The sequence below is a fragment of the Myodes glareolus genome, chromosome 15 (genome assembly GCF_982192425.1).
Source record: "Myodes glareolus chromosome 15, mMyoGla1.1, whole genome shotgun sequence".
In the NCBI taxonomy this organism is placed as follows: domain Eukaryota; kingdom Metazoa; phylum Chordata; class Mammalia; order Rodentia; family Cricetidae; genus Myodes; species Myodes glareolus.
In genome coordinates, this window is record NC_142040.1 from 20,308,326 (window position 1) to 20,333,508 (window position 25,183).

The 25,183-nt window shown below is 45.7% G+C and overlaps 1 protein-coding gene across 1 annotated transcript in view; it reads right to left on the bottom strand.

The window, feature by feature from the left end:
- The window catches only part of Cmya5 (cardiomyopathy associated 5), a 99,826-nt gene that overhangs the window by 32,641 nt on the left and 42,002 nt on the right, over nucleotides 1-25,183 (bottom strand). Inside the window, exons 2-5 of the mRNA XM_048455922.3 lie at nucleotides 14,236-24,328; nucleotides 9,140-9,235; nucleotides 7,199-7,432; nucleotides 5,352-5,374 (exon numbers count right to left, since the gene is read on the bottom strand). Of these exons, the coding sequence (XP_048311879.3) occupies nucleotides 5,352-5,374; nucleotides 7,199-7,432; nucleotides 9,140-9,235; nucleotides 14,236-24,328 (10,446 nt within the window). The remainder of the gene's footprint in view (nucleotides 1-5,351; nucleotides 5,375-7,198; nucleotides 7,433-9,139; nucleotides 9,236-14,235; nucleotides 24,329-25,183) is intronic.

The window sequence follows — 25,183 nt, forward strand, 5'->3', positions numbered from 1 at the left end:
TCTCAAGGAAGGTGCCCACCTGCACAAGCACTAAGCGTTTGGAGCCAGGTACCACACAGAAGGCGTGCATAAAGAACAGAGCCTGGTTTGCTCTGAAGGGGAAAGATGGAAAGGGAGTTTCCAGCATGACCTGTCTTTAGCCAGGGCAGCCTCAGGGTGGCCCAGGGATCCTCGTTTGGTGCCTCACACAGGCCTGGAATGTTCTTCTAGCAAGGAAGTCAACTTTGAGGAATTGCTTTGGCTCCCCTCTCTGGACTCCTGGTTTTCCAGCACCAGAACCAGCCTGAGGCCTTCGTGTTGGCTGCTGATACTCTCCACCCCATACAGTGTCTACCCCTAGCTCAGCTGTCTGTTCAAATGTAGCGCCCTGGAGAAAGGCTGTGAATGGGGCAAGGCTGTCCCCATCAGCCTTCCTGCAGCCCCTGTCCCTGTTGGTTGATTTCCTGGTATTCATCAAGGCCTAGTTAGTTCTTTAACTGTCAACTTCACAAAAATATAATTTACATGCAGGAGAAGGTGGCCTCATTCACAATTGTAGTGCAATGCCTTACTTGAAGAGGCCAATGGTTTAGTCTGTGTAGAAATCAGGATCTCACAGGCTTAGTAAATCTGATGTTACAATAAGGGAAAAAGATCCTGAAATGGCTTAAGAGTCCCTTCTATGCTTACTATTGTGAAACATGAAAAAATTCACTACTATTTGATTTGGGGGGAAAATGCTTCAGTGAGGCCTTCGGGGTATTAAAAATGAGCAGGAATTTCTGGGGCAATAGAGAGAGAGTAAAGGTATTACAGATGGGAAAATGGCATGAACACCAGCCAGAGACGCCGAGGAGTACAGCTCACTAAAGAGCAGAGCACACACGGGTGTTGAAAAACAAAGCCGGGTGTGAGAGGGGAAGTTTTGTGACTTGAGGAGGAAGGGCCTTTCACCCACCCTGAAAATTTCTGTTTTATCTCTTAGGATAAGGGCAGTCACAGAATTGTTTGCTTAAGGGACAGGTAGACAGCCCTGAGTAGCCACTGAGGAAAGATCAGAGCCAGCACACAAGGTAGGCAGTCCCCACAGAGGCTGGGTCCCATGAAGCATGCAGAGCCAGGCCATCTCCTCTCCCACACCAGCTCCAGGAGGAAGGCTTAGTTAGTATCCTCCCAACAGGTAAGGGGAGGGGGGCACAACAGAGCATTATGTTGAGAGGCCCTCACTGTCAGCCCCCCAACCTAGATGGAGGAGATTAAAAGCCCATATTAAGGCTTTGGGGTGCAGAATATGAAAATAAACTAGGAAAAATTATAATTTTTAAGTGGTGATCAGGGCCAGAGAGGAGACTCAACAGTTGAGAGCCCTTGTTGCTCTTGCAGAAGAGCCAGGTTCAAGTCCCAATACCCACATGGTGACTCACAACCCAGTTCCAGGGGATTCCAGTGCCCTCTTCTGATCTTGGGCACCAGGCATGCATGTGATACACAAACATACATGTCGGCAAAACACCCATACCAAAAAAATAAAAATCAAAAAAAAAATGTGGACAATATGCACACTAAGTCTTCTCAATACGTTTCACTGACTAACTCTACGGAAGCTGCCTGTAAATACCGCAGTAAAATGTCTGAGTTTTCTCTTGTACACCGAACCATTCAGTTTTAACAGCAAGTTGATAGGTGATATCCTTTTACAAGTCAGTCCTACAATGGTGGAGACTCCCCTGTTCACCATTATAGGACAAAAGAACAAAACACCGAGGGGAATGCATCCCCTCAACACAGCAGCATTTGTAAAGCAAAAATGTGGTATTCAAGATATGCAAATGTTGGGTCTAAATATGCTTGACAGCATTCCTTAATTGAAGCATATGAGTGCCAAAAAAATCAATTAATATAAAAGCTCTGTCTTCAGAGATATGAAGTGAGGGGGAAAAAAAAAAGCGGGGAAGAAACAAGTAAGAAAATAAGAAAATAAACTAGACTTAGCACTTCCTATAGAGAGGAAGTAGAAGTCATCTTGAAGACTCACAGTTGTGTGTATGTTCATAGTGCTTTCTTTAGGTGCTCACATTTCTACCAAATCCAAGGTTGTGTTGTCCTTTAATTCACTACATAAAAATATTGGTTACACCAACACCTACACAACTCATTAAACATGGAGATATCAAACTGATGCCTACCTAGAGTCTCCACCCCTACATTCTGGTGTCTTTGGTACAGCAGTGTACCGTGCACAGTACCAAAAGAGAGATATAAACACCCACCCAGCCACAAACCCTTTGATCCATAATGGTGTCCACCCTGCAAGATATACTAGGGCCGTGGTGGCACCAAGTTTGTGGGAGAAACCAACTAGTAGCTGATTTGACTTCACACACACTCCATGAGATGGAACCCAACACTGCTCGGGTGACCAGGAACCAGTGACCAGATAGCCTAGAGACTTAGAATAAAACCAAATAATGCTGGTCTAAAAACAGGAAAAAAAATGCAGGGGTAAAATGATTCCTGCAGATATTCTGCTACCCACATAGATCAGGGCCTTATTCAGTAATCATTGGAGAAGCTTCCTCTTGCAGCAGATGGGAACAATACTGAGACCCAGCACCAGACATTATGCAGACAGTGAAAGAGACCTTGGAACACTCAGCCCTAAACGGGATGTCTTCACCAAATCCCTCCCCCTCATACCTCAGGGAACCCCAAGGAAGAGGAGGCAGGAAGAGTTCAAAGCCAGAGGGGAAAGCCACTGAGAAAGCAAAGCCCTCTAAATCAACAAGAGCAAAAGCTTATGTGAGCTCACAGAGATGGAGGCAGCATGCACAGGGCCTGCACAGGTCTGCATGGGATCCTCGGTGCATAGATTATGACTTCCAGTCCAGTGCTTTGCTGGGATCACTGTGTGTGTGAACAAGGGCGTCTCTGATTCTTGTGCCTTCTCTCGGGCTCTTTTCCTTCTGCTGTTGGTTTGTCGTGTCCACCTTTGATGTGATAGTTTCTGTTTTATCTTATTGTATTTTATTTTTGTTATATTTTTAAATGAATGAATGAATGAAAACCTGGCCACTACCATAAAAGCTAACAACTGAACGGTCATGTATGCCTTCTGGGAGAGGGAGAATCAGTTTTCTCCCATGGAGTGACACTGGGTCTATCAACCACTCCAGGACAGGCCTCATGCTCAAGAGTAGTTGACCAACATACAATGGACTCCACTGATTTGTGTGTGTGTGCTTTTATCTGGTTGCAGTTTCGTATTTTATGGTTTGTTTTGTTTTATTTTCTTGTTTGGGAGGTTGTTGTATTGGTTTTCTGTTTGTTTGTTTGTTTGTTTGAGAAAGAACTTAAAGTTAGGTGGGTAGGATATGGAGGGGAGAGGATCTGGAAGGACTTGAGATCAAGAATATGATTGATGTATATTTAAATTTAAAAGTTATTTTAAATAATAAAAATATAATAAAAAGAAAAAATATTGATTATTCCAAGTATATTCCCTTGTGATATGCAGCAATAGTAGAGATTAATTCATTGTCAGTTGGGAGTGAAAAAGAAATTAATTAGAATGACATGTAAATTACCAAGTTAAAACATAACACCAAGGAACTGGTGTTTAGTATGCAATGGCTGTCATTCATATTAGTGGTGATCAAGTATCCAGAAAAGTAAAACCATCCTTCAGCATTTTTAAAGAAAAGGCGTTTGTAAATTTTTCGGCCACCAAGTTTTCTTCCTGATCATTACCTTACACATATGGAAGGGATAAAAATAATTAAATTTGCATCTATATCGTTCGGTGTATGTGAAGCAGCACTGTGAGCCCACCTATTTTTAACTTAAAAATCAATAATTACGTTACTGATCTTTAAGTTCAAAAATATGTGGATCACTCCTTGGGTACGAGTTCCTGAAAGGCATCCATGAGAACGAGTAAGGAGCCTCACACTAACCTCCAAACCTCCAAGGAGAGGGGATGGGACTCCAGGGGAGCCAAGCACTGTCAGTTCTGGAACCCGCTTTGTCTGAGAACAGACTGCTCTCACTCAGAGGTTCTCAGGCATGCCTGTCCACCACAGTCACCCAGGAAGCTTGAAAAATGTCCAGACACACTTCAAACCCTTGAGACCCTACTGCTAGGGTTTAAGAATCACACAGCATCAGCATCAGCAGGTTTCAGTTGCTTGTTTTGCTTTGTTTTCTCCGAGACAGGGTTTCTCTGTGTAGTCCGAGCTGTCCTGGAACTCTCCTTGTAGACTGGGCTGGTCTTGAACTCAGAGATCTGCTACTTCTAAGCCTGGAGCACTGGGATTAAAGGTATGCACCACCACACCCGGCTTAGCATGGGGAGGGGGTAGTGCTCCTCAAGTGACTATTTACAGTTCAGCCACTGTTATTAAACTCTGGCCAACTAATGCCAGCACTACCCTTAAATAGGTCTTATAAAGTATATTGGCACTATATTAGAAGCAAATAAGATTTATTTCTGTGGCTTCAGTTATCTGAAAAACATCAGGTTTCCTATTCAAACTCCTTTTTTATATACATCGCAGATAAATATTTCCAATTTCAGTCTCAGCTGTTTACTCTCTGCCACTGAACTTCAGTAGAAATAAGCTTAAGGTAATATTTATAACTCAGAAATGGACATTTACAATTCCACTAACATCGTAAAGCCTTGGGCTCAACAAGCAGGAGAGAGCTCAAGTTCTGCTGTTGGACAAAAGCAAAAGGGGCTGGATCAGTGTTTGGATGGCAGCAGTAGATGATCCAGGAGGCACAGGAACCTGATGTCTGTGTCTTCACACACACCACTTTCCAATCATGCTGACGCTCTGCCTCTCAGAAGAATGACGGATCCCTCAGACCAATGATAGGAGCATCATCAAAACAGAGTGCACCCAATGGGTACGACTGATTAGATCAGCTGAGCAGAACGAGAAGGGTGAGTGCAGAGCTATCTTCTGAAGAGAAAATGAGTGAACATGCCATCGGGGCAACAGAAGTCCTAAAATGGGTCATAGCAGCAAAGAATGATTGCTTCAAATGCTCATATTTAGCCAATAAGCCTAACCATTTTTAAGTTTTATTTTTGTATTCAGTAGCAGGAGAGATGGTGGAGATTAGATCGAAAACACAGACTACATCTCAGGGAAGCAGTTAAAAATCTACACTATGATAATTGTTATTTAACCAAAGCACATGCAATTTTCTCCTGAAGCTGTCATTTAGTGTTTAAAAGCACTCTGTCTACGCGCGAAAACCCCGCAGCTCCAGTGCTGTGTTTGTAATTGGCAGCTCACCCCCGCCCCTCCCCCAGCATCCCGCCATGCTCTCCTCAGCCCTGCTGCACAGCACCATGCTGCATATACCTTTCATTGATTTCCTCAAACGACTTTGGTTGTAAGAAGAGAGGAGAGAGAAAGAGACAGAGAGGGAGGGAGGGAAGGGAGAGAGAGAGAGAGAGAGAGAGAGAGAGAGAGAGAGGCTAATTAACAACAGAGAGTAAAAGCAACCAGGAGCGTCAAGATCAAATATGCTAAGCAATCTTTCTGCCTAGGCATCCCTGAGGCCATTTGTCTTTGGGACTTAGGTTAAAAAGCAGGGAAGGTGGTACTCAGAGCGGGTGACAGCTGTGTGGAAGGAGGGACCTTCATTAGCAGTTTGCCTTGATCTCCTTGATAGGCAAGGCAGACGGTGAGCTGTTGTAGTCTACTTCTATCTATTGACAAATATTTTGAAATTCTGTAAAGCAAGGGAAAAGATGACTCAGTGTGGGCTTTACATATAATGGAACCAACCAGCAGTTATCTTGAAGGGTTATCTTCTCTCTACTTCCAATAGTCTCTAGTTTTTCTAGGATAGATAAATATGACCAAAAGCAGAAACAAATGTTTCCCCCTCCTAATCTGTTCTCCCAGAGAGAAAGAAATATTCTCATTAAACAAAGGTTACCGTGAAGCACAAAGTGCCTTATTAATGTTATACTTCGTAAGAGGGTCCTAATTGAAAAATATTAAAGCTTTGCCTTAATTAAACAGAAAGCCTCATAATGATTTTAAATTCTCCTTTGAGGATGGCCATATTCACTTGATCTGAATTTGCCCTGGCTAGAGGTGTCTCCAGGGGTCAATCATGAGATTTTATAATGTCTGTTTTTGCCTCAGTCTGTCTCCCAACTTCACTGGGAGTTCTGGGAAGATGGAAAACTTTGAAAGGGGGGGGGTCCCCTCTCAGCACAGAGGAAGAGTTTCTATTTGACAATTAGGCTTGTGTCTGTTCTCTGGGAAAACATCTGTATTAGTCCTGGTTAATCACGAGTGTGTAGAGAGCCAGCATCTTCTGGAACATTCTAGGGATTTATGAGGAACAACCTGAGGTGCATCCAAGCGAGGATTGTTCTCCATAAGTCCCTTGTATGAATTAAGGAAACTTGTCACGAGGAAGCTGCTCCTAGCAATACCCCTGTCCTGTTTGATGAAGGTGTCCCTAGTAAGTCTCCCTTATACATCAAAAGGGCAACAGAAAGTTACTGTCAGCTGCTTGGTAAGGGCAGATGGAATGCCATGTGAGAGGTCACCTCAGAGGCCAGAGTGCATAGGACAGACCCAGAGACCGGCATGAGGATGCTGGATCACAGGAGGCTGGGCAGGAAAGGCATACATAAGGCTAAGAGCAGTCAACCTTCTGTCACATGATGCTAGGGAAGCCTCCTCCCATGGATCTCTCCAGGATCTAGGAAATCGGACCACTAGGGTTTCTGGGCCTTGTCTGTAGTGGAAGCACCATAGATGACCAGAGAACTTTGAAATGCCAGACAGAAATGTCACCTGGAGAGACAGATCTTTCTGAGTTTGCTTTTGAATAATTTCTTGCTTTTTTCCCTATAGTTTTTCTCAAGACAGGGTTTCACTGTGTAGCCTTGACTGTCCTGGAACTCGCTCTGTAGACCAGGCGAGTCTTGAACTCACAGAGATCTGCCTGCCTCTGCTTTCCAAGTGCTGGGACTAAAGTCATGCGCCACCACACCCTCACTGCTTTATTTGTTATTTGAGACAGAGTCTTGTACCTGGGGTTGTGCTGCCTGGCGTCCCAAAAACTGTGATTACAGGGTTGTGTCTCTGGACCCAGTTTATAAACAAATTTAGGATGAGTTTTAAAAAGCAGTCTTGTTTCAGCATCGGCACCAAGCTTCGGGCCTGCTTCCTGTGGTACTTACGGCCAGGAAGACTGTCTCATCAAGCTCCTCGGCTTCTCTCACAATGGTCTCCAAGGTATCCTTGGCCGTGTCCATGCTCTGCAGAAAGTGGACCATCTGGTCATGCAGGAACTCCATTTTCTTCTTCTTCACTTCCTCGAAGCTCTGGGCTTTCTCATCATACTGTGCCAAAACCTTCTTCATCATTTCCTCATTCTGTGCTTCAAGGCGTTTCTCGTTTTTGCTGCAGTTTTCCTAGCGGGACGGGACGAAAGCACGTCTTACTGAACAGAGAAGCAATGCCTTTGTTTGCCCCTCATCTCTGTTTGCTTTGGAAGGACTGGCCTCTGATATCCCAGCAAAAGAGTTAAGCATTAAGAGCATGGTCTAAACTTCCAGCTTCTATATCGGCTTTGCTGTAATTAGCTTTGCAATGGAATTCACTGTAAGAATTCCATCCAAAAGGAGCAGAAACATCAAAATTTTAAAAGAAAGAAAAGAAAATCACATCTTGGGAAGATCGTGGCCCTAGGATCATGGAAAGGGCTTGTGTGATTTTTTTCCATCTTCTGCACCAGCGTTCTCTGGGAGGGGCAGTTTTACCACCGTGGAAGGAACTTTATTGTCCACTGGGACACAACTGGCGATTGCCTGTCCTCACTAGATTGACAGGGGAGGGGACAATAGAGCAGTTATTCGCTGATCTACAGTATCAGCAACGGATTGGACAGTCAGCTTCTGCAGTCCTAGAGCCCTCTTCAGTCCTGATTGACAGCCACAGGTATCTGGGCCACCTCTAAGTGAGGACAGAATGTTCCTACCCACGGTCTTCACAGAGAGGGGCAGAAGATAACAGCCAGAAGTGTGTGCGTTCAGAGATGCCCGAGACACCATTGGCCCCAGATATAGGACTCGAGTCGGTGAACAGAGCATTTCTGGAGGCCACGCAGTGAGAGGCAGGAAAGTGCAGCAGATGATGTCTTAGTCTCTCACCCATGCAGTAGAAGCAGTAACACATCTTAGTAGCTGTCTGTGGGCTCACTCTCAGGGAGCATCTGCCTTCGCTTGCCAGGACCCCAAGAAGTGAGCATCTTTAGAGGAAAACCCTTCATTCTTAAACATAAAGCAGTCTCTCTGCTCACAGGGAGGGGAGACTATAAGAAACCTCACTTTGAATTAAGATAACCAACAATGTAAACCAAACACACACGCACAATACATCACACACAAAGATATGCACTATATACTATACAATGCACACTCTACAACACACACACACATACACACTACATATTATACCACACAATACACAAACACTGTACACCACGCATACACATACATGTAATTAGTCTTTCTTGTTCAACTTTATTTGGATTCCAGCCCCCAAATAATAACACAGAGACTTAATATTAATTATGAAAGCTTGGTCTTGGCTTAGACTTGTCCAACTAGCTCTTATAACTTATTTCTATTAATCTAAGTTCTGCCATGAGACTCTTTACCTCTACTTCATTTTGTCCATCTTTGTCCCATTAGCTAATCTCCACACCTAGACATTCCCTGAGTTCCTCTCTGTGCCTGGAAGTTCCGCCTAACCTCTCCTGCCTAGCTATTGGCCATTCTGCTTTGTATTAAACCAGTCACAGTGACACATCCTCACATAGTGCAAACAAATATACCATAACACATACATACATGCAAATACTATACTCCACACACACATACATATACACTACATAGTACACCCCTCCCCCACACAAACACTATGAGCACACACCACACAGTACATACATGCACACACACTATACCCCATATATACTACATACTACACCACACACACATACCACACACATACTACACACACATACACATTATAATATACACACCAATTTAATTCCAGATAGTTTACAGTTGATACAATGAATAAAGTAGGATCAAATAGAAAGAAGGATGCTAACTTACCTCAATGGTATTGAAAAAGGATTCAATCTCACTAACAAAAGCTTCAATCCTCAAGGATTTTTCTTGTAGATTTTCAAGAAATTCTCCTAATTGAACCTGAAGGGAAGAATTAAAGTGTCTTCACTGTATAACATCAGGGGAAAACATTTCGATCAGGGCATTCTGGTTCCCTTAATATCTCTGTAGAGATTTACTATACTGTATTCACTAACAAATCAAATTTTGGGTATTTTTGCTGCTTCTTCTAAATGAATTGGACACAGTTATGTATGACAGCCAAGTTTTGTCGGGTTGGATACGCAGATCAGTTGGCAAATCACCTGATTTGCAAGAATGAGGATAAGAGTTTGATTCCCAGAACCACTGTAAAACCAGCTGTGTGTGATGGTGCTTGCTTCTAATTCAGAAATGGGGAGGTAGAGATAGGCAGATTCCTGGCTTTCTAATCAGCCAGCCTCGCCTGTTTGATGATTTCCAGGAAAGTGAGAGACCCTGCCAAATATAAAACATAGCTAGTGCCTGAAGAAAAACACTTGAGGTTTTCCTGACTTCCACATGAATGTAAGCATACATGTCCATGGGTGTTTTGTATATACTCTGGATTTGAATTATTACTGTTCAGAATGCTTGGAGTTTTCTACAGTCTGAAGCAGAACTCTGAGGTGTTGGTCATCAGTTTGACAAGCTCTAGAATCACCTGGATAGACTGTAGATACCATGTGACCCACAGCCCCTAGCTCCTCTCTCCATGACTTCCCCATGGTGAACTAACTATACACTTGAAATTTGAAACCAAAATAACACCCCTCCTTCCTCCCTAAAGTTACTAGTGTCAGGCATTTTTGCAGCAACAAGAAAAGCAAGTACCACACAGCCTTTGGGCTGAACTGACCTTCCGTGCCACGGCTGTTTCTTCACATGAGCATGCACAACCCCAATGTGCCTGGCAGAGCTGAGAGGGTGATGGGGCACCACCAGCCAACACACCAGCACCCCGACTGATACAGAGGACTGTCAACTAAATCTCAAGGTTCCAGCCATCTTGGAAGGGTCAAGATTTGCAGTAAGTGGCAACCATGTGGAAATTGTATGGAGTGGTGAGAACGGTCCCCACTTCACCCATAGTTCTAAGCCTAGTGGCGTGGTATGCTCGCCCGACAAACATAATAGAAAACAAAACTGAACAACAGAGCTTCAAGCGGCGATGATACTCCATGATGAAGTCTCTTCTAGGGCCCTCTAATTCCCTGTCGATCTCAATTCCCTAACATGCTGCCCCCTCCCTGTTCCCTAGGCTCCTGACACACTGCTGCATGTTTTTGTTTCTTCTTCTCACATATGTTTCCCTCATAGTTTCCATTTCTAGAATGTCCTCTCTGCCACTGTCTAACTGACGATCTCTACCTCATCAAAGCTTAGCCAAGCTTCAGCTCTTAAAGACACCTTCCCTGGTCCTCCCATGTCCCCCAACTACCGAGCTCCCCAAAGCTTAGTCTCTCAGCATCCTGTACTCCTGAAGGCCAGGGCTGCCCATTTCCGCACTTCCCTTTCCTTCCTTCTCACTCCCAATGACTGGCATCCTTCCTGACATAGTACAGGAGGCCATTAAACACCAGGAAAGCAGGAACGAATTGAATCAAGGATGAAGATGAATTAATGAAGACAATCACCATGATGGGGGTAGAAAGAGGAAGAGCTGGGGCTTCAGGAAACCGCAGCCCACAGTCTCAGAGGAGGCACAAAAGTCCACCTAGAAGATGCCACCCAATGCTCAAGTTACCGTTTTTTGTGATATCCCTTTTTCTTAATTTTTTCAGATGTACTTATTTATGTATATGTGTGTTTTGCCTACATGTGTGTATGTGCACACATGCCTGCCTGATCAGAAGAGGGCATTCTGTTCCCTGGAACTGGAGTTATAGGTGACTGTGAGCCATCAGATGGGTGCTCACAGATCCTCTGCAAGAGCAACAAGTGCTCTTGACCGCTGAGCCATCTCTCTAGCCCCCAGCTTTTCTTACTTTGAAATTTGTCTCCAACTGTTAATTTTCATGGGTAACTTAATGGGGAAAAAGGCAAGCCTTCCTGATGTTGGTCACCAATCTAACTTTTATCCTTCCCACATTCTTTAGAGAACATCAATCAAACAAACAAATAAACCCTTAAAACATTGTTTTAAAGATAACACCATCATTCTACTTCTGAATTGTTTTCTTTAAAAAAAATTGAAAGATTTATATGATCTGAAGAGATCAGAGTATTAATTTTGGACTTTTAAAATTGTCAACATTTTGGCAAAACTTAGATAAAAGCAAAACATAATTAAAAGGTAGGAAAAATTGAGCGAACAGTGACCCATAGCTGTCAGTCTTCAAAGCAAATGTAACCCTAAAATGGGGCACATTTCTGTAGAGTTAATACACCTGAGATGTGAGATTTCACAACAGAGATTGCCTCACCCTTCCCTCCAAACTTTAACCAGAAAAATGTCAATGAAATTTCACCCTAGAGAAATAAAAGAGAATTAATTTGATAAGAAAAAATACCCAGATTCTAAAATGCAATCATATTTAATCAAAATGATCGTGACAATTATTTGTCAGCAACATTACTGAAGGATCATTTGAGAACCACTGATGGCAAGACACTGAACCTAATGGTATGGACGTACAGTCATGCTCAACATCCTTAGTGATCAGGGAAATGCAAATCAAAACAACTCTGAGATACCATTTTACACTGGTCAGATTAGCTAAACTCAAAAACACCAATGATAGCCTATGCTGGAGAGGATGTGGAATGAGGGGAACACTCATCCATTGTTGGTGGGAATGCAAACTTGTGCAGCCACTGTGGAAATCAGTGTGGCGGTTTCTCAGGAAACTGGGAGTCAACCTCCCTCAGGACCCAGCAATTCCACTCTTGGGAATATACCCAAGAGATGCCCTATCATACTACAAAAGCATTTGTTCAACTATGTTCATAGCTGCACTATTTGTAATAGCCAGAACCTGGAAACAACCTAGGTGCCCCTCAATAGAAGAATGGTTAAAAAAGGTGTGGAACATATACACATTAGAGTTCTACTCAGCGGTAAAAAACAATGACATCTTGAATTTTGCATGCAAATGGATGGAAATAGAAAACGCTTTACTGAGTGAGGTAAGCCAGACCCAAAAAGTGGAATATGGTATGTATTCACTCATATGTGGATTCTAACCATAATTAAAGGTCTTTGAGCCTATTATTTGTGATCCTAGAGAAGCTAAATAAGAAGGTGAACCTGATGAAAATCATGTAGCTATCTGCCTGGAGATTGGAAATAGACAAGAGTCCCAGGTAACCTCGGGTGCATGGGGGGGTGGGATGGTTGTTGGAAGGGGAGAGGGTTAGAGAGAAGGGAGTAGGGGAGGAATGGGGAAAGTTAGATGGACTGGGATGGGGGGAGGGAGGAAGGATGGATATGAGATCAGGGAAGAATATATTTCAACTAAGGGAGTCATCTTAGGGTTTACAGGAGACTTGATTATAAATGGGATCACAGGTCCAAGGAGATCCCCAGATAGTTCTCTGGACAGAAGAGAGGGTGCCTGAAACGGCCTAGGCCCATAACCATACTGATGAATATTTTGCTTGTCACCATAGAACCTTCATCTGGCGATGGATGGAGATAGAGACAGAGACCCACATCGTAACACTGGACTTAACTCCCTAGGTCCAAACGAGAAGCAGAAGGAAAGAGAACGTGGGCAAAGATGGCAAGATCAGAGAGAACCTTCATCCCACGATGGATGGCGATACAGATGGAGACCCACATTGGAGCACCGGACTGAGCCCCCCAAGGTCCAAATGAGGAGCAGAAGGAGGAAGAAAATGAAAAAGGAAATAAGGACTGCGAGGGATGTGATCACCCACTGATACAAGGGGACGGATCTAATGAGAGTTTACCAAGGCCAGCTGGACTGAAACTGAACGAGGACGCAATCCAACCAGATTCTCTGAATGTGGCCGGATTCTCTGAATGTGGCTGGCCTGGAGTCTTTCTGAAAAGCCATTGACAATGGCACTGGGACTTGTTTCCTCTGCATATACTGGATTTTGCGGATCCAGTCCGTCTGGACACTCACCTTCCTGGACCTGGAGGGAGGCGGGAGGAACTTGAACTTCCCACTGGGCAGGAAACCCTGACTGCTCTTAGGGATGGAGAGGGAGGAGGAGAGGGAGTGAGGGGAGTGGGAGGGTGGTGGGAGGAGGGGCGGAAATGGAAACTTTTATAATTTAATAAAATTACAAAAAAATAAATAAAACAAACAAACAAACAAAAAAAGAACGTAAGTCCCAAGGTCAGGCCAACCTGGGTATCAGCCCCAGCTTTTCTCTTGTCTCTTTCAGCAAACCACTTGACCTCTCTGAGCCCATGCCATTATCCGCAAACTGTGATGGGGAGCTATGAGAATAAAAATGTACTTTGTATACAAAGAACTCAACACTGGCCTGGCACAGAGAAAGTGGTCAAGTTGTGTTATTAGCTAATTCTTAGCTAATTTTAAGATCATTCTGGGTGCTATATGTAGGATGGAGATGTGGAAATAGGTGATTGAGAGGTAGGCGGGTGAACAAAGACTCCATGCTTCTCAACAGCATCCCTGGGGAGGCGGGTTATGATGAGGATCAAAATTAAAATCTTACAGCTTCAAGAATGTTTTAACACTTAGGCTAGAATTGGTCAGTGCAGTAGATGCATATTTAAAGGACAATATTATTGATGAGAGAAAGTAGCTTGTTTTGTGAGAAAATGTATAATTATTGAGATTAAAAACATTTTCCTTTTTTATAACATTAAGGGTCTTTGCTACGGGATAGTAAGCTCCTCGGTGGCAATGATGCCGTGTTATTTCTTGATATTCTGAGAACCTAGACAAATGATCTGACACACCATATACCCATAAGAATAATAGACAAGGTAGTCTTAACTAAAATCACATTTTTTTCCAGAACGTTGTGTTTAAAATGAATATCAAATATTGGTCATTTTAAAGAAAACGTGGAAGCAACCCAGTGCACATGTATCATTTGTGTGTGTCGAGTTGGCTTACCTTCACAGCACTGATAGCCGTGTCAAGGGCTGAAACCTCGTGGTTTTTGTGAACACCCAATACCTTGTCCATTTCAGAGACCAGGCTTTTGCAGGTGTAGCAGTAAGAGTCAACCTGGGCCTTCGTTCGTTCCTGCTGGGTCTTATCTGTAACGGACTCTGGTGCAGGCCGGTCATTTTCTATCCTCCTTCCGTCCAACTCTTTCTGCTCGGCAGACATACTAGGTCCTTCTTCATTCAGGAATTCATATTCCTTGGTACGCTTGGACGATTCTGCTCCCTGAGACAACACATCTTCGGGTGTGGATTCTGAAGATGGTTCTTCCGATAAGATGCCTCGAGTGACCATGTCTTGGTTCAGAGAGTCAACGAACTCATACTCATCCTGGACAGGGATATTGCGCAGCCTCTCCTCACGTGGCCCAGATGGGATGAACTCTGCTTGTGGCATTTCTGGAGCGTAAGTGGCACCAGCTGCAAATTCTTCCTCTGGGAAAGACACTTGTACTGGGACATTCAGCTGGGCCTCTGCACTGGCATTTCCTGCTTCGTTACCCTGACTGCTTGGTTCATCTACACTCTCCAGAACATGATGGGTGTCTTCAAATGGAACTGCGTAGCTCATCTTCTGAGTGACTGCTCTGACTTCCTCTGTAATGGGAGCTTTCTGCTGCATCGCCACCTCAGCATCGGTCTCCATGTGGCCAACAGAGTCTCCTTCCCTGCTGACAGCCTTTTGCTGTTCTTCCAGATTCTTCTCCCAAAACCCAGTTTCAGGTTTTCTGCCAATTTCCCTTTCTGCCACTCTCAGCTGATGTGAATCATCCTCGCCAACGGACTTTTCTTCCAGGCCTTGGCCTTGATCTTCTTGAGTTACAGATGTGTCGTGAAGAATGTCATCTTTGAGTATGTACTTCTCAAAATACATACCTGCTCCATCTTCAGTGTCAGAATGTCTCCTCGGAAACGATGCCTCCGAATCCGCACTGCCACCTTCAGAGGCCGTCTCCTCTTCGTTCTTCTCCCCATATGCCTCTTCATACAGATCCTTATATAAAAATGCAAGTGCGGGCGGCTCCTCTAGAAGCTCGGGATTAACAGCCTTGGTGGTGGTAGGGAATATCTGGTTTCTTGATAGAACCCCTTCGTCCACATCAAACAAAGGCATCCCAGGTGATCTGGAGTCCACATCTCTACTGATAGCCTTCGAAACATTTCTATCGTCTGGTGTTTGGATGACCAAAGACTTTTGCATCTCTGCTTGAGATAACTCACTAGAGTCCTTTTCTAGCCCATAAAAGCTTTCATCTAACTTTACTAAGTCATATTCGTGTTCTAGGGCGCATTTATCTGAACTTCCTGGGAAAGAAGCCGCTGCTTCCGTGACTTCCTTTGAGAATCCCTCAACAGTTAATTTGCGTTTCTCTGAGTCTGGGGAGAGGTTATAATCAACCAAAGTGTATTTTTCAAAATAATCCTCTTCACTGGAAGCTGTGGGTTGAATGAAGTCGCCTGTGTCTGACTCGGAGGCTCTCTCCTCCTTTACTTTATGAGCTTCCTTTGCCTCGCTTTCCACCAGCGATGTGACTTCCCTAGCAGAGTCTTCTAACTTGCTCCTCTGTGTCTTATGGAAAGCAAATGCCTCACTCTCATCATGCAGGGGTACAGTTTTAAATGAGGCTTTCTCCTCTAAATAATGCAACTTATCTTGCATTTGTTCACTTTCTTCCTGATCCACAGAAGGGATAAAGGCAGGAGCGTGGATATTCAGTATCTCACAGCCTTCAGAAATGATACTAAAGGCACTTTTCTGATCCTCCGAAAGTCCGGCGGGCTTGCTGGTTACTGCAAATTCTTCATCTTTTGCTGAGGTGCCTTCGAGCTCCCTGGGTGAGCCTTTCATGGGAGTCGTTCCGTCAGCACTGACGGCTGATGCATTAAGCATAAATTTAGTGTAGTTGCTTGCAGCTGAAGAGAGTGGCTCGTCTCTGTGCACATCCTCCACAGCTTCTGAGGGACGCTTTGAAACAAGAGCAGAGTGTTTCGGCATCCCGGTCAGGCCATCTGTAGACATCTGGATGGTGTGCACTGTAGGCCTCTCTGACCACGTTTCCGGTCTCTTCACTGTATATTCTAGAGACGTTCCTGAAACAAGAGTTTGTGGTTCTACAGGTGACAGCTGAGTCGGCGGTGCTCCCAAATGCTCCGCTTCAGAAGGAGTGCGCTCTGGCGTGCTTTCAGCATCCTCAGAGAGAGACCTTGACGGCATACTTTCAACCACAGCAGCCACTGCTGCGCCAGTGGACGACTCTGGCATTACCAACTGTCTCCTCTCCTCTTTGAGGCCCACTCTGTCCTCACTGGATTTCTCCAACTCCAGATTTCCTCTCCGAGTCAAAGAATGGCCAACCATTTCCTCCCCATGGGGAGGCTCCACATGGGAGGACTTGGTTTTTTCTACTAAGACTGTACTTTTTTCCAGGGCATGGAGTTGGGTTTCTGCTGCCTTTCTCTCCCTAATTTCTGGGTATACCTCTGCGGATATGCATTCTGGTTGCTCAGTAACTGGTGGTGGTTTAACCAATGAAGGTGGTTGGGCTTCACCCAAAGAGACAGCTGAAGCTCGGGGCACAGGCAGGGCTGCAGTTGGAGAGTAGGGCCGGCGTCCCTGCCTTCCTTCTGAAGATGCTCCTGTCTGCTCTTCCTCTTCTCTCCTCTCCTCCAAAGCAAGAGTCACGCTGGGTTTTTCCGTGAGCTCTTCAGTTGGAGAGATGCGCTGCTCCAGCTTCTCGGTAGCTTTTGACTCTTCCGATTGAAAAGGTCGAGATTCCGGCAGCATTTGCAACTTTCCTGCCGCCTTATTTTCCCTAAGCTCCAAGGGAGCCATGATTTCTTGTGTCTCTGCCAGCTCCCTCTTGTCTGCCAGGGAAAATGATCTAATTTCCCAGCTATCCTTCTCCTCCATTGGGCGTTCGACTTCCTCTTCATGGTGTTTCAAAGAAGTGGGATTTGGCATTTCTTTTCTTAGTCTGTCTTCACCAAAATCATCAATTAAACTGCTTTTTGATTCCACTGGCAAAATCATTGGTGCTGGCTTCTCTGAGTCCTTCACCCTTGTGAAGTCGGATGGAGCTGATTTTGGCTCTTGTGGCATTTTATCTACTATGTCCGATGACAAGAACAATGTTTCTTTGCGATCACTGCTTGGTTCTTCCTTAAGAGCAGAAATAGTCCACGTAGATGGAGGAGAGATTTGTGGCTTCTGGTGTCTTTGGCTCTCAGTAACACGAAAAGGAACAGTGTTTGGGGCTTCTTCCATAACCAGTTTCTCACCCACGGGGGAACAAGGTTGAATTCCAAGATGTTTGTCGTCAGCTGATGTAGCTGAGCTTACACTGGTTCCCTCCAAATAGCCTGGAGTTTCTTTCTTCCTGTAATTTTCAGAGTTGGATTCAGGCTGTTTTAAAACTTCTGCACTTGATAACAATGTGAGTTTTTCCTTAAGGTCTTGACTTTTGCCGGCTTTAACTGACACACCATTGGATTCTTCAGCCAGTTCAGCTGTGTTAACCTCAGCAGAAACTGCACTTTTCAGGTCTACGACTGTTGTTGCTTTCTCTACAGAGGGACTTGGCTGCGTTTCTAAGTCTTCTTTGTCACTGACCTTATTATCGGGAGTGCTTGATCCAAAGAATAAACTAGACATCCATGATTTGAAGGATGATAATCCTTTCTTCCCCTTCTCTGCAGGAAGACCTTGTTCAGCCACCACTGACTTCTCAGATGGCCTATGTGTCACCTCTGGTGTCTTCAGGGGTTGAGGTGTAACATTTGCTGTGACTTCAGGGACAGGTTTACTTTGGGCGGACACATTCACATCTAGGGCTGGTTCTCTCCTTTCATCAGCATCATTTACAGCCTTTGACTGAATCCCTTTTGGTTCTCCAGATGGCTTCTCACCAGACACTGGTGCTGGGCTTGCCTCTTGGTCTTTGTCCAGTGTAGGTTCTGCAACTTCAGCTGGAAAATGAGCTGCTCTGGTAGGAATCAGGGGAGCTTCTGCCTTTACCTGTTCCGCGGATGGACCAGGCTCTGATTTCTGGAGAGTTCTTTCAAGAGGTAGTTTGATTTCTTCCTGAGTTTCTTCTTTGCAAGGCCTGGGAACTTCTGCATTTGTCTTCTCTGATATCAAATTTTCACTCTCTGTAAAAGAATTGATCTGCCTCTCCTCTGCTCTGCCTCCCTCCATCTTCCCAGCTGGAATCACAGGCTGTGGTTCCTGAAGCAACTTTATTTCTTCTGAAAGGGAAGTCTCAGTGGATGAGATTTCTGCCCTGTTACTAGATACATGAAGGGTGGATTCTTGGTCTTGCGATGACAAATGGGGTTTTTCCACAGCTTGGGACAGAACCTGCTTTCTGATTCCAGATTTGTGGTCTGTATCCAATGGAGCAGCCTCAAGTTTCCCTGACATCAGATCATTGCTATCAGAGGACTCCAGCTGCCTGGACCCTGGTTTTCTATCTTCGTGCTGATTGGCTAAGTCGTTTGGCTTCTCCAGAATCCAGGTGTTATCCTTCAGAGAAAAGAGAGTCTCTTTCGCTTTTCTTCCTGTAACATCGGCAGGTTCCGTTCTCATCAATGATTTGGATTGCTCTGAATTCTCTTTCCTATTTGAGAGTTGTTGAATATCCAGATCTGATTTCTCTGGGAAAGAGCTGTTCGCATCAGGCACCTTAATAACTTGCCCCTTGTGCAGGGCTTTTTCAAGCTCCCTTTGCCTTGCAGGGAGGTCAGAAGAAGCAATCTCTAATGGAGATAGGGCAGGCACAGGGAACTTCCTGTCTTCTTCTTGGTCTTTTCCTCTGCTCCTAAGCTCAGTGGGGCTCATTTCTAAGACAGAAGACCCTGGTTCAGGTATAAGGGGTTTTACTGGTTCTATGCTGAAGGATCCACTTCTGCCTCTACTACCAATGAGTTCGGACCCAGCAGCTGCTGCTTCTGGTAACTGTTTGTGTTTCTTCTCAGGCTCCGGGGGCAGCTTTCCCAGCTCCTGCTTTCCTGACAGGAGACCCCTCAGGTCCTCTGCTTGTTCATTTATCTCATCCCCGTGGGCCAGTAATGTTGGGGCTAAGTTGTCGGACACTGAATTTTCAGACTCAGGAAACGTCTTCCCCTCAGGTTCGTTGTTTGGAGCTGTGTGCGTGGGTCCCGGTGGGGCTTGTGACGAAAGCTCACTGTCTTCTTTCTTTACCTCACCACCCAACTTGGTGCGAAGTTTGGGTTGAGGCATTGACACCTCTGAGACAGACACCAAGTTCTTTTTCTGTGATGAAACGGAGCGTTCAGAATCGAGATCTGCAGGGAATGGAAGGCCTTGTTTGTCTTCTGCCCTGGCTTCCCCAGACACATCTGCTGGCACTTTGGATACTGGCAACTCAGGTTTAACATCTTCAGCATCGACTTTTGACCGAACAGAATGCTCCGATAGAGATAATGGGCTCGGAGATGAACCTAATTTCATGTCTTGCTCTGCTTCTGGCCAAGCTGAACCTCCAGGTGAAGAGCTATCAATGACAGCAGCAGCAGCTTTAATTGGTTCCTTCTCTTCCCCTATAAGAACTGAGCGCTCGGCTACCGAAGTAATGCGTGGCGGCGAGCTTCTTCCTAATTCACTCCTCCCTATTCCCTTTTGGCCCTGGTGTCCCTCAGGGCTGGTGAGAGATGACTCTGTCAGGGTTTCATCTCTGCCTGATTCGGTTAAATTTGAATCAAGCTTAGTTATTGGCACTGTGGCGGCAGAAAAGCTGGCTGTGGGTTCTTTCTGCATTTCTTCTGACAAAGCTGGAAATGCTGGTGGCCCGGGGGGATGATGTTCAACTTCCCTTTCTATTCCCCACGAGGCTGCAGGAAGCTCCCCGGTTATTCTGGAACCCTGTCTCACTTCCGTTTCCACTCCAGATAAAACCTCATGTCCAGAAGCAGTTGTTTCCTCTGGAGGTGAATATGACTTTGCCACTTCGGGCTCATTCTTTGACAACACTTTGTGTTCTAGTTCAGAAGTCACAGTTGGAGCTAAATCGGGTTTGACATCCGCCTTTGGCTCCTCTACCGAGTCAGACAGAGCTGAATATTTCATCCCAGATCCCGGAACATTTGGGCGCCGAGGCTCTGGTGTCTGATCCTGTGATGCGTGTGCTGTTGCGTCTTGAGAATCCGGCACAGTTTCTTCCCTCCTGACTTTTGGCAGAGCCATCTGTTCCTGTGCAGATTTTAGAGTGGGTGATGCCTTGGGTTCCTGTTCTGTCTTAAGGACACGGGCCGACTCAGGTGGAACTGAGGACTGAGACGTGGGCAAAACGGGTTCGGCTTCTTCCTTTACCACCGAGGGCAGAGCAGATGAAGAAGCCGCTATTGTCGCTGCTGCTAGACTACTCCTATCTCCCTTCTCCCATCTGCTGGTTAAAGGTGGTGGTACCAACCTCTCTGCCTCAGGCTCCCCAGACGCCTGCGTTTTCTGCTGCTGGGCCAGGATGAGATATTCGGATACAGATGTTGAGATTGCCGGAGCATCTGGGATGCTCTCTGCTTGGCCCATTTTGTTTGCTGAAGGTGGCGGGCTCAGGACTCCGCGTCCAGGCATGAAAAGGGAGGGTTTGGCCTCCTGTTCCTGTGAAGAATCCAAAGGCTCGGGCACAGGTGTGAGCGCCGTTGATCCTGACTCTTCTTCGTCTGCTTCTGAGAAGTAGGGAGATTGTGGAGCAGACCTTGTAGCTAGGGACGAGTCTGGCTGAATCTCAGTTTGCTCTGTTTCTGGGAGTCTGTACGGCGGGATGGAAAGCAGTGACGCCGAGTCTGGAGAAAAAAGCTCAGCCTCTTCCGTGTCTTCATCTGACAAAACAGTATGCTCAGATGGCGATGTCAAACACAGTGGAGAATCGCGCCCCAGCTCTCTCTTCTCTGTCTCCTGAGTCGGATAGGGGGAGAAGGAGAATTCCGACGCAAAGGCAGAATCAGGGGAGAAGGGCCCGAGGCTTCCCTCTTCCTGCTCTAGCTCCGATAGAGTGGTGGGTGAGGAGGCACCTTTTAAAAGCAGAGGGGATGTGGGGACAATGTCTTCCTCCTGGGACTCTGGTGTTACAGATGGTGTTGGTACTGAGCGTTCGGAAGCAGGTGTGGAGGACAGCGAGAACCGCTGGTCTGCTAAGGTCTTTCCTTTTGGTAGGACCACATGTACAGACGCGGTGGCTGAAGGAAGTGGGACCTGGCATTCAGAAAGCAGCTCAGTTGCGTTCAGTGGGACAGCATGCTCAGACGCAGACTCCACATCCGGTGGAGATGGCCCAACATCTCCCTTTTCTTCTTTTAACAGAGTCACGGGTTCAGAAATGCCTTTTGGTCTGAATTGGGGCATGTCGTCGATTGCTTTCAGGGGGGATTCCTGTGTTGCATTTTGGGGAGTTGAGGATTTAGACGGCAGTTTCGAATCTGATGTGACATGTTCACTTTTTTGATCCCCATCTTTTGATAGAACTGCGTCTCTCAGTGTGGCAGCCAGGGATGGCGGTGGGACAGGACACTCCGAAGCCTTCTCAGTTAACGATGGAGAACGAGAGTATTCAGAGATAGCTTCCACATCTGGGAGGTGTGGCCCCATTTCTTCTTTCTTTTCTTCTGCCAGAATCATGGGCTCAGAAACATCTTGGGACTTTAATGGGGGCTTACGGTCGCCTGTTCTTGCCAGCGACTCCTGCGCAGCACGCACTGGAACTGAATTCTCGGCAGCAGATGCAGTCTCTGGTGTTTGACACCTACTCTCTGAGGCTTCGTCTCCAGATAGGACCAGATGGTCAGGAGTAACCGGGGGGAGGAGTGGGGACTGGGATGCTGATGTCTTCTCGATGGTGGATGCAGAGAGAGAGTACTCAGATTCAGATGCCACAGCTGGGGAAGAAGACTCGCGTTCGTCATCCTCCTCTGAAAAAACCGCAGGCTCGGAGCGGGATTTAACATCAGAGAGAGAAACTGCCTCGGCTTCTTGCTTCTCTGGTACACGGTTCAAATCCTGTGGGACTGAATACTCAGATACAAAAACAGAATCAGTAGAAACAGATTCGCTTTCCTCTCTTTCCTCCTCAGACAAAGAGACATGTTCAGGTGTGAATGTCATTTGTGATGGCAGAATGGGCTCTTCTCTGTGCTCCACTTCAGGGGACAAAGGTGATGAAAAAGACCCCTCAGAAACTAAAGGACTTTCCGGATAATCAAGTTCTATGATCTCTTCTTCTAGACTAGAATCTTCTGGTTCAGTGGTATCCGTGATTTCCACAGCCTTCTCTAGTTCTTGTGATGCTTCAGCGACAGAAGGCTCGGGCGCATGCTCCTCCTCTCTGTGGGCTATAGGCTCAGGCGCATGCTCCTCCTCTATGTGGGGTGTGAGCTCAGGTGCATGCTCCTCCTCTCTGTGAGCTATAGGCTCAGGCGCATGCTCCTCCTCTATGTGGGGTGTGAGCTCAGGTGCATGCTCCTCCTCTCTGTGAGCTATAGGCTCAGGCGCATGCTCCTCCTCTATGTGGGGTGTGGGCTCAGGCGTATGCTCCTCCTCTATATGGGGTGTGGGCTCAGGTGCATGCTCCTCCTCTCTGTGGGCTATGGGCTCAGGTGCATGCTCCTCCTCTCTGTGGGCTATGGGCTCAGGTGCATGCTCCTGTTCTATGTGGGCTATGGGCTCAGGCGCATGCTCCTCCTCTCTGTGGACTATGGACTCAGGCGCATGCTCCTCCTCTCTGTGGGCTGTGGGCTCAGACGAGGTCAGGTGTTCAAAGGCTGGTTCTATCTTTTCTACTGAATTCAGCTTTAGTTCTTCCTTATCAGGCTCAAACCTTTCTAGAATGGATGGTTCCAGTCTTGGTGGTCCTGTCTCCAAAGACTCCTCTGCCTCCCTTGACATGGAATAGCTGGTAGTAACCGTGCCTTCCTGTTTTACATCATCAGCTGGGCCTGAGAACAGTGAAGCATCATTCTCTGAACTTTCCGTTCCCTGTGAGTCTGGTTCAAATTCTTCCTTTGCTTGTTCAGGGAACGTGGTTGCTGGCGTGCTGGGTGGCTCCGTTCTGTGGGTCTCCAGTTCGTCAGCTGACTGCTGTGGCACTGTCTTTGGAGGTCTTAGATGTTCTTGATCTGCTGTGTCAAGCAAATTTCTGGAATAAGAAGGCAATGTGTGCTCTGTTGCAGACGTGGCTTTTAAGGGGGAATCAACATACGTTTTCTTTTGCTCTTCATGACTAAATAATGAGGTCATAGACTTTGACCCCTTGGAGTAGGCACCTCTCCATGGTGGAGCAAGCTCTCTTGCTGTATCATCTTTTGGGCTTTGGGCTACTAATTTACTTCTTTGGGAAGCTAGGTTAGAACCACTATTGCTCATATCTGGCTCTAGACTAATGGATGCATCTTTCCCTTTCCTGTAATGTATTTCCTTAATTACATAACCTTTTGGCAAAGTCCCATAAAATTGTAGAGGAATCAATTCTTCTTTAACTGAATTGAACATCTTAATTTTGTATTGGACTGTTCCTATGTAGACTGGCCTCAACACTAATGGTTTGTGCTCTTTGTATATCGCCCCAGTAATGGGAGGCGTATTGGATGTTGTCTTCTTCCTTCTTGTTTTATCATAAGTGCCAATGGATGACTTCTCTTTCTCAGTATTGAGCACTGGGCTTTCAGAAATTAAAGGACCATCTTCTTTGTTTACCAGAGCATCTTGCGATTCCAGAGAATTTCGTTTTTTGCTACCTTTCCGACGCAGTGATGGCGAACCACGCTTGGACTTATGAGTTCTTTTACGTGTCTTTTTAACTTCATCCACAATAAAGGAAACATTCCCTGGAGGAGAATTCAGAACTGACCCTTCCAAACTACATACACCAGAAGTTTGACTTTCTTCTGAAGCCCAAGGAGTGGAAGATCTACTTGAGTTGGTCTCCCATGTTATTCCACTGTCTTCCCGTTGGACTGCCACCATGGAGAAGGAGGGGTCAGAGATGATACACTCCTGCTTGGTCTTGCCCTCTTCATCCTCATCCGATAACCTATAGTGAATGATATCAAGAATTATGTTATAGTAATAAAATAATATTCATATTACTAGAATAAGTTAATGTAAAAATATAAAAGTCAATATTGCCATCTGCCTCAACTATAGGGGTCAATATAAAATAGAACAGTAAAGTCAGGATGGCCAGTGCAGTAACATCCCAGGACAGAATGACTCAACAGCCTTTAAGCTACAGTAAGTTCACTTCTGCATCTTCCCTTTTCTGGCCTTCTGCCCTGATCCCCCTTGTTTACCCAGTCATTGGGGCTCCCTTTTCTCACCAGGACCCTCACTGTGACTCCACATCAGTGCTCTTGGTTCCTACAGTTGCCCCCAAACCCAGCTTTGAACACCCACTCCATCCGCTTCCCAAAGGGCCAGAGGTGTGATGCTTGCCTCTTATTTGCCCATCCTCAGCCCCTCCTATTTCCCTTCCAGGCAGGCTTTATGTAGCATTTCATTTTTATGCTTCTCATTAAAACAAATCTCAACAAACTCTCCGTACTGACAGAGTAGGAAGACCAAAATCCTCGGCTCCTGAAGCCCTATCTGCCATCATTTCCAAGTGCCTGGCATGGCCTCCTCTTACTTGACTAACTTCTACTATAAATACAGGCATGTACCATAGAATGGCATGTGGTTAACTGTGGGCCACATAAATAACCATGGTACTAGGAGATTACAAATGGAGTTGGGGACTCGCTTTTTCCTATTATCACTGCAGCCATCCTAACATCGTAGCTCAATGAATTACTTATGCTTGTGATACTGAAAAAAAGCCCTAGTATACTTCCAGTTGTATTAAAGCATAATGATTGGAAGCGTCACCCCAGGCCCTGGCATTCATCAT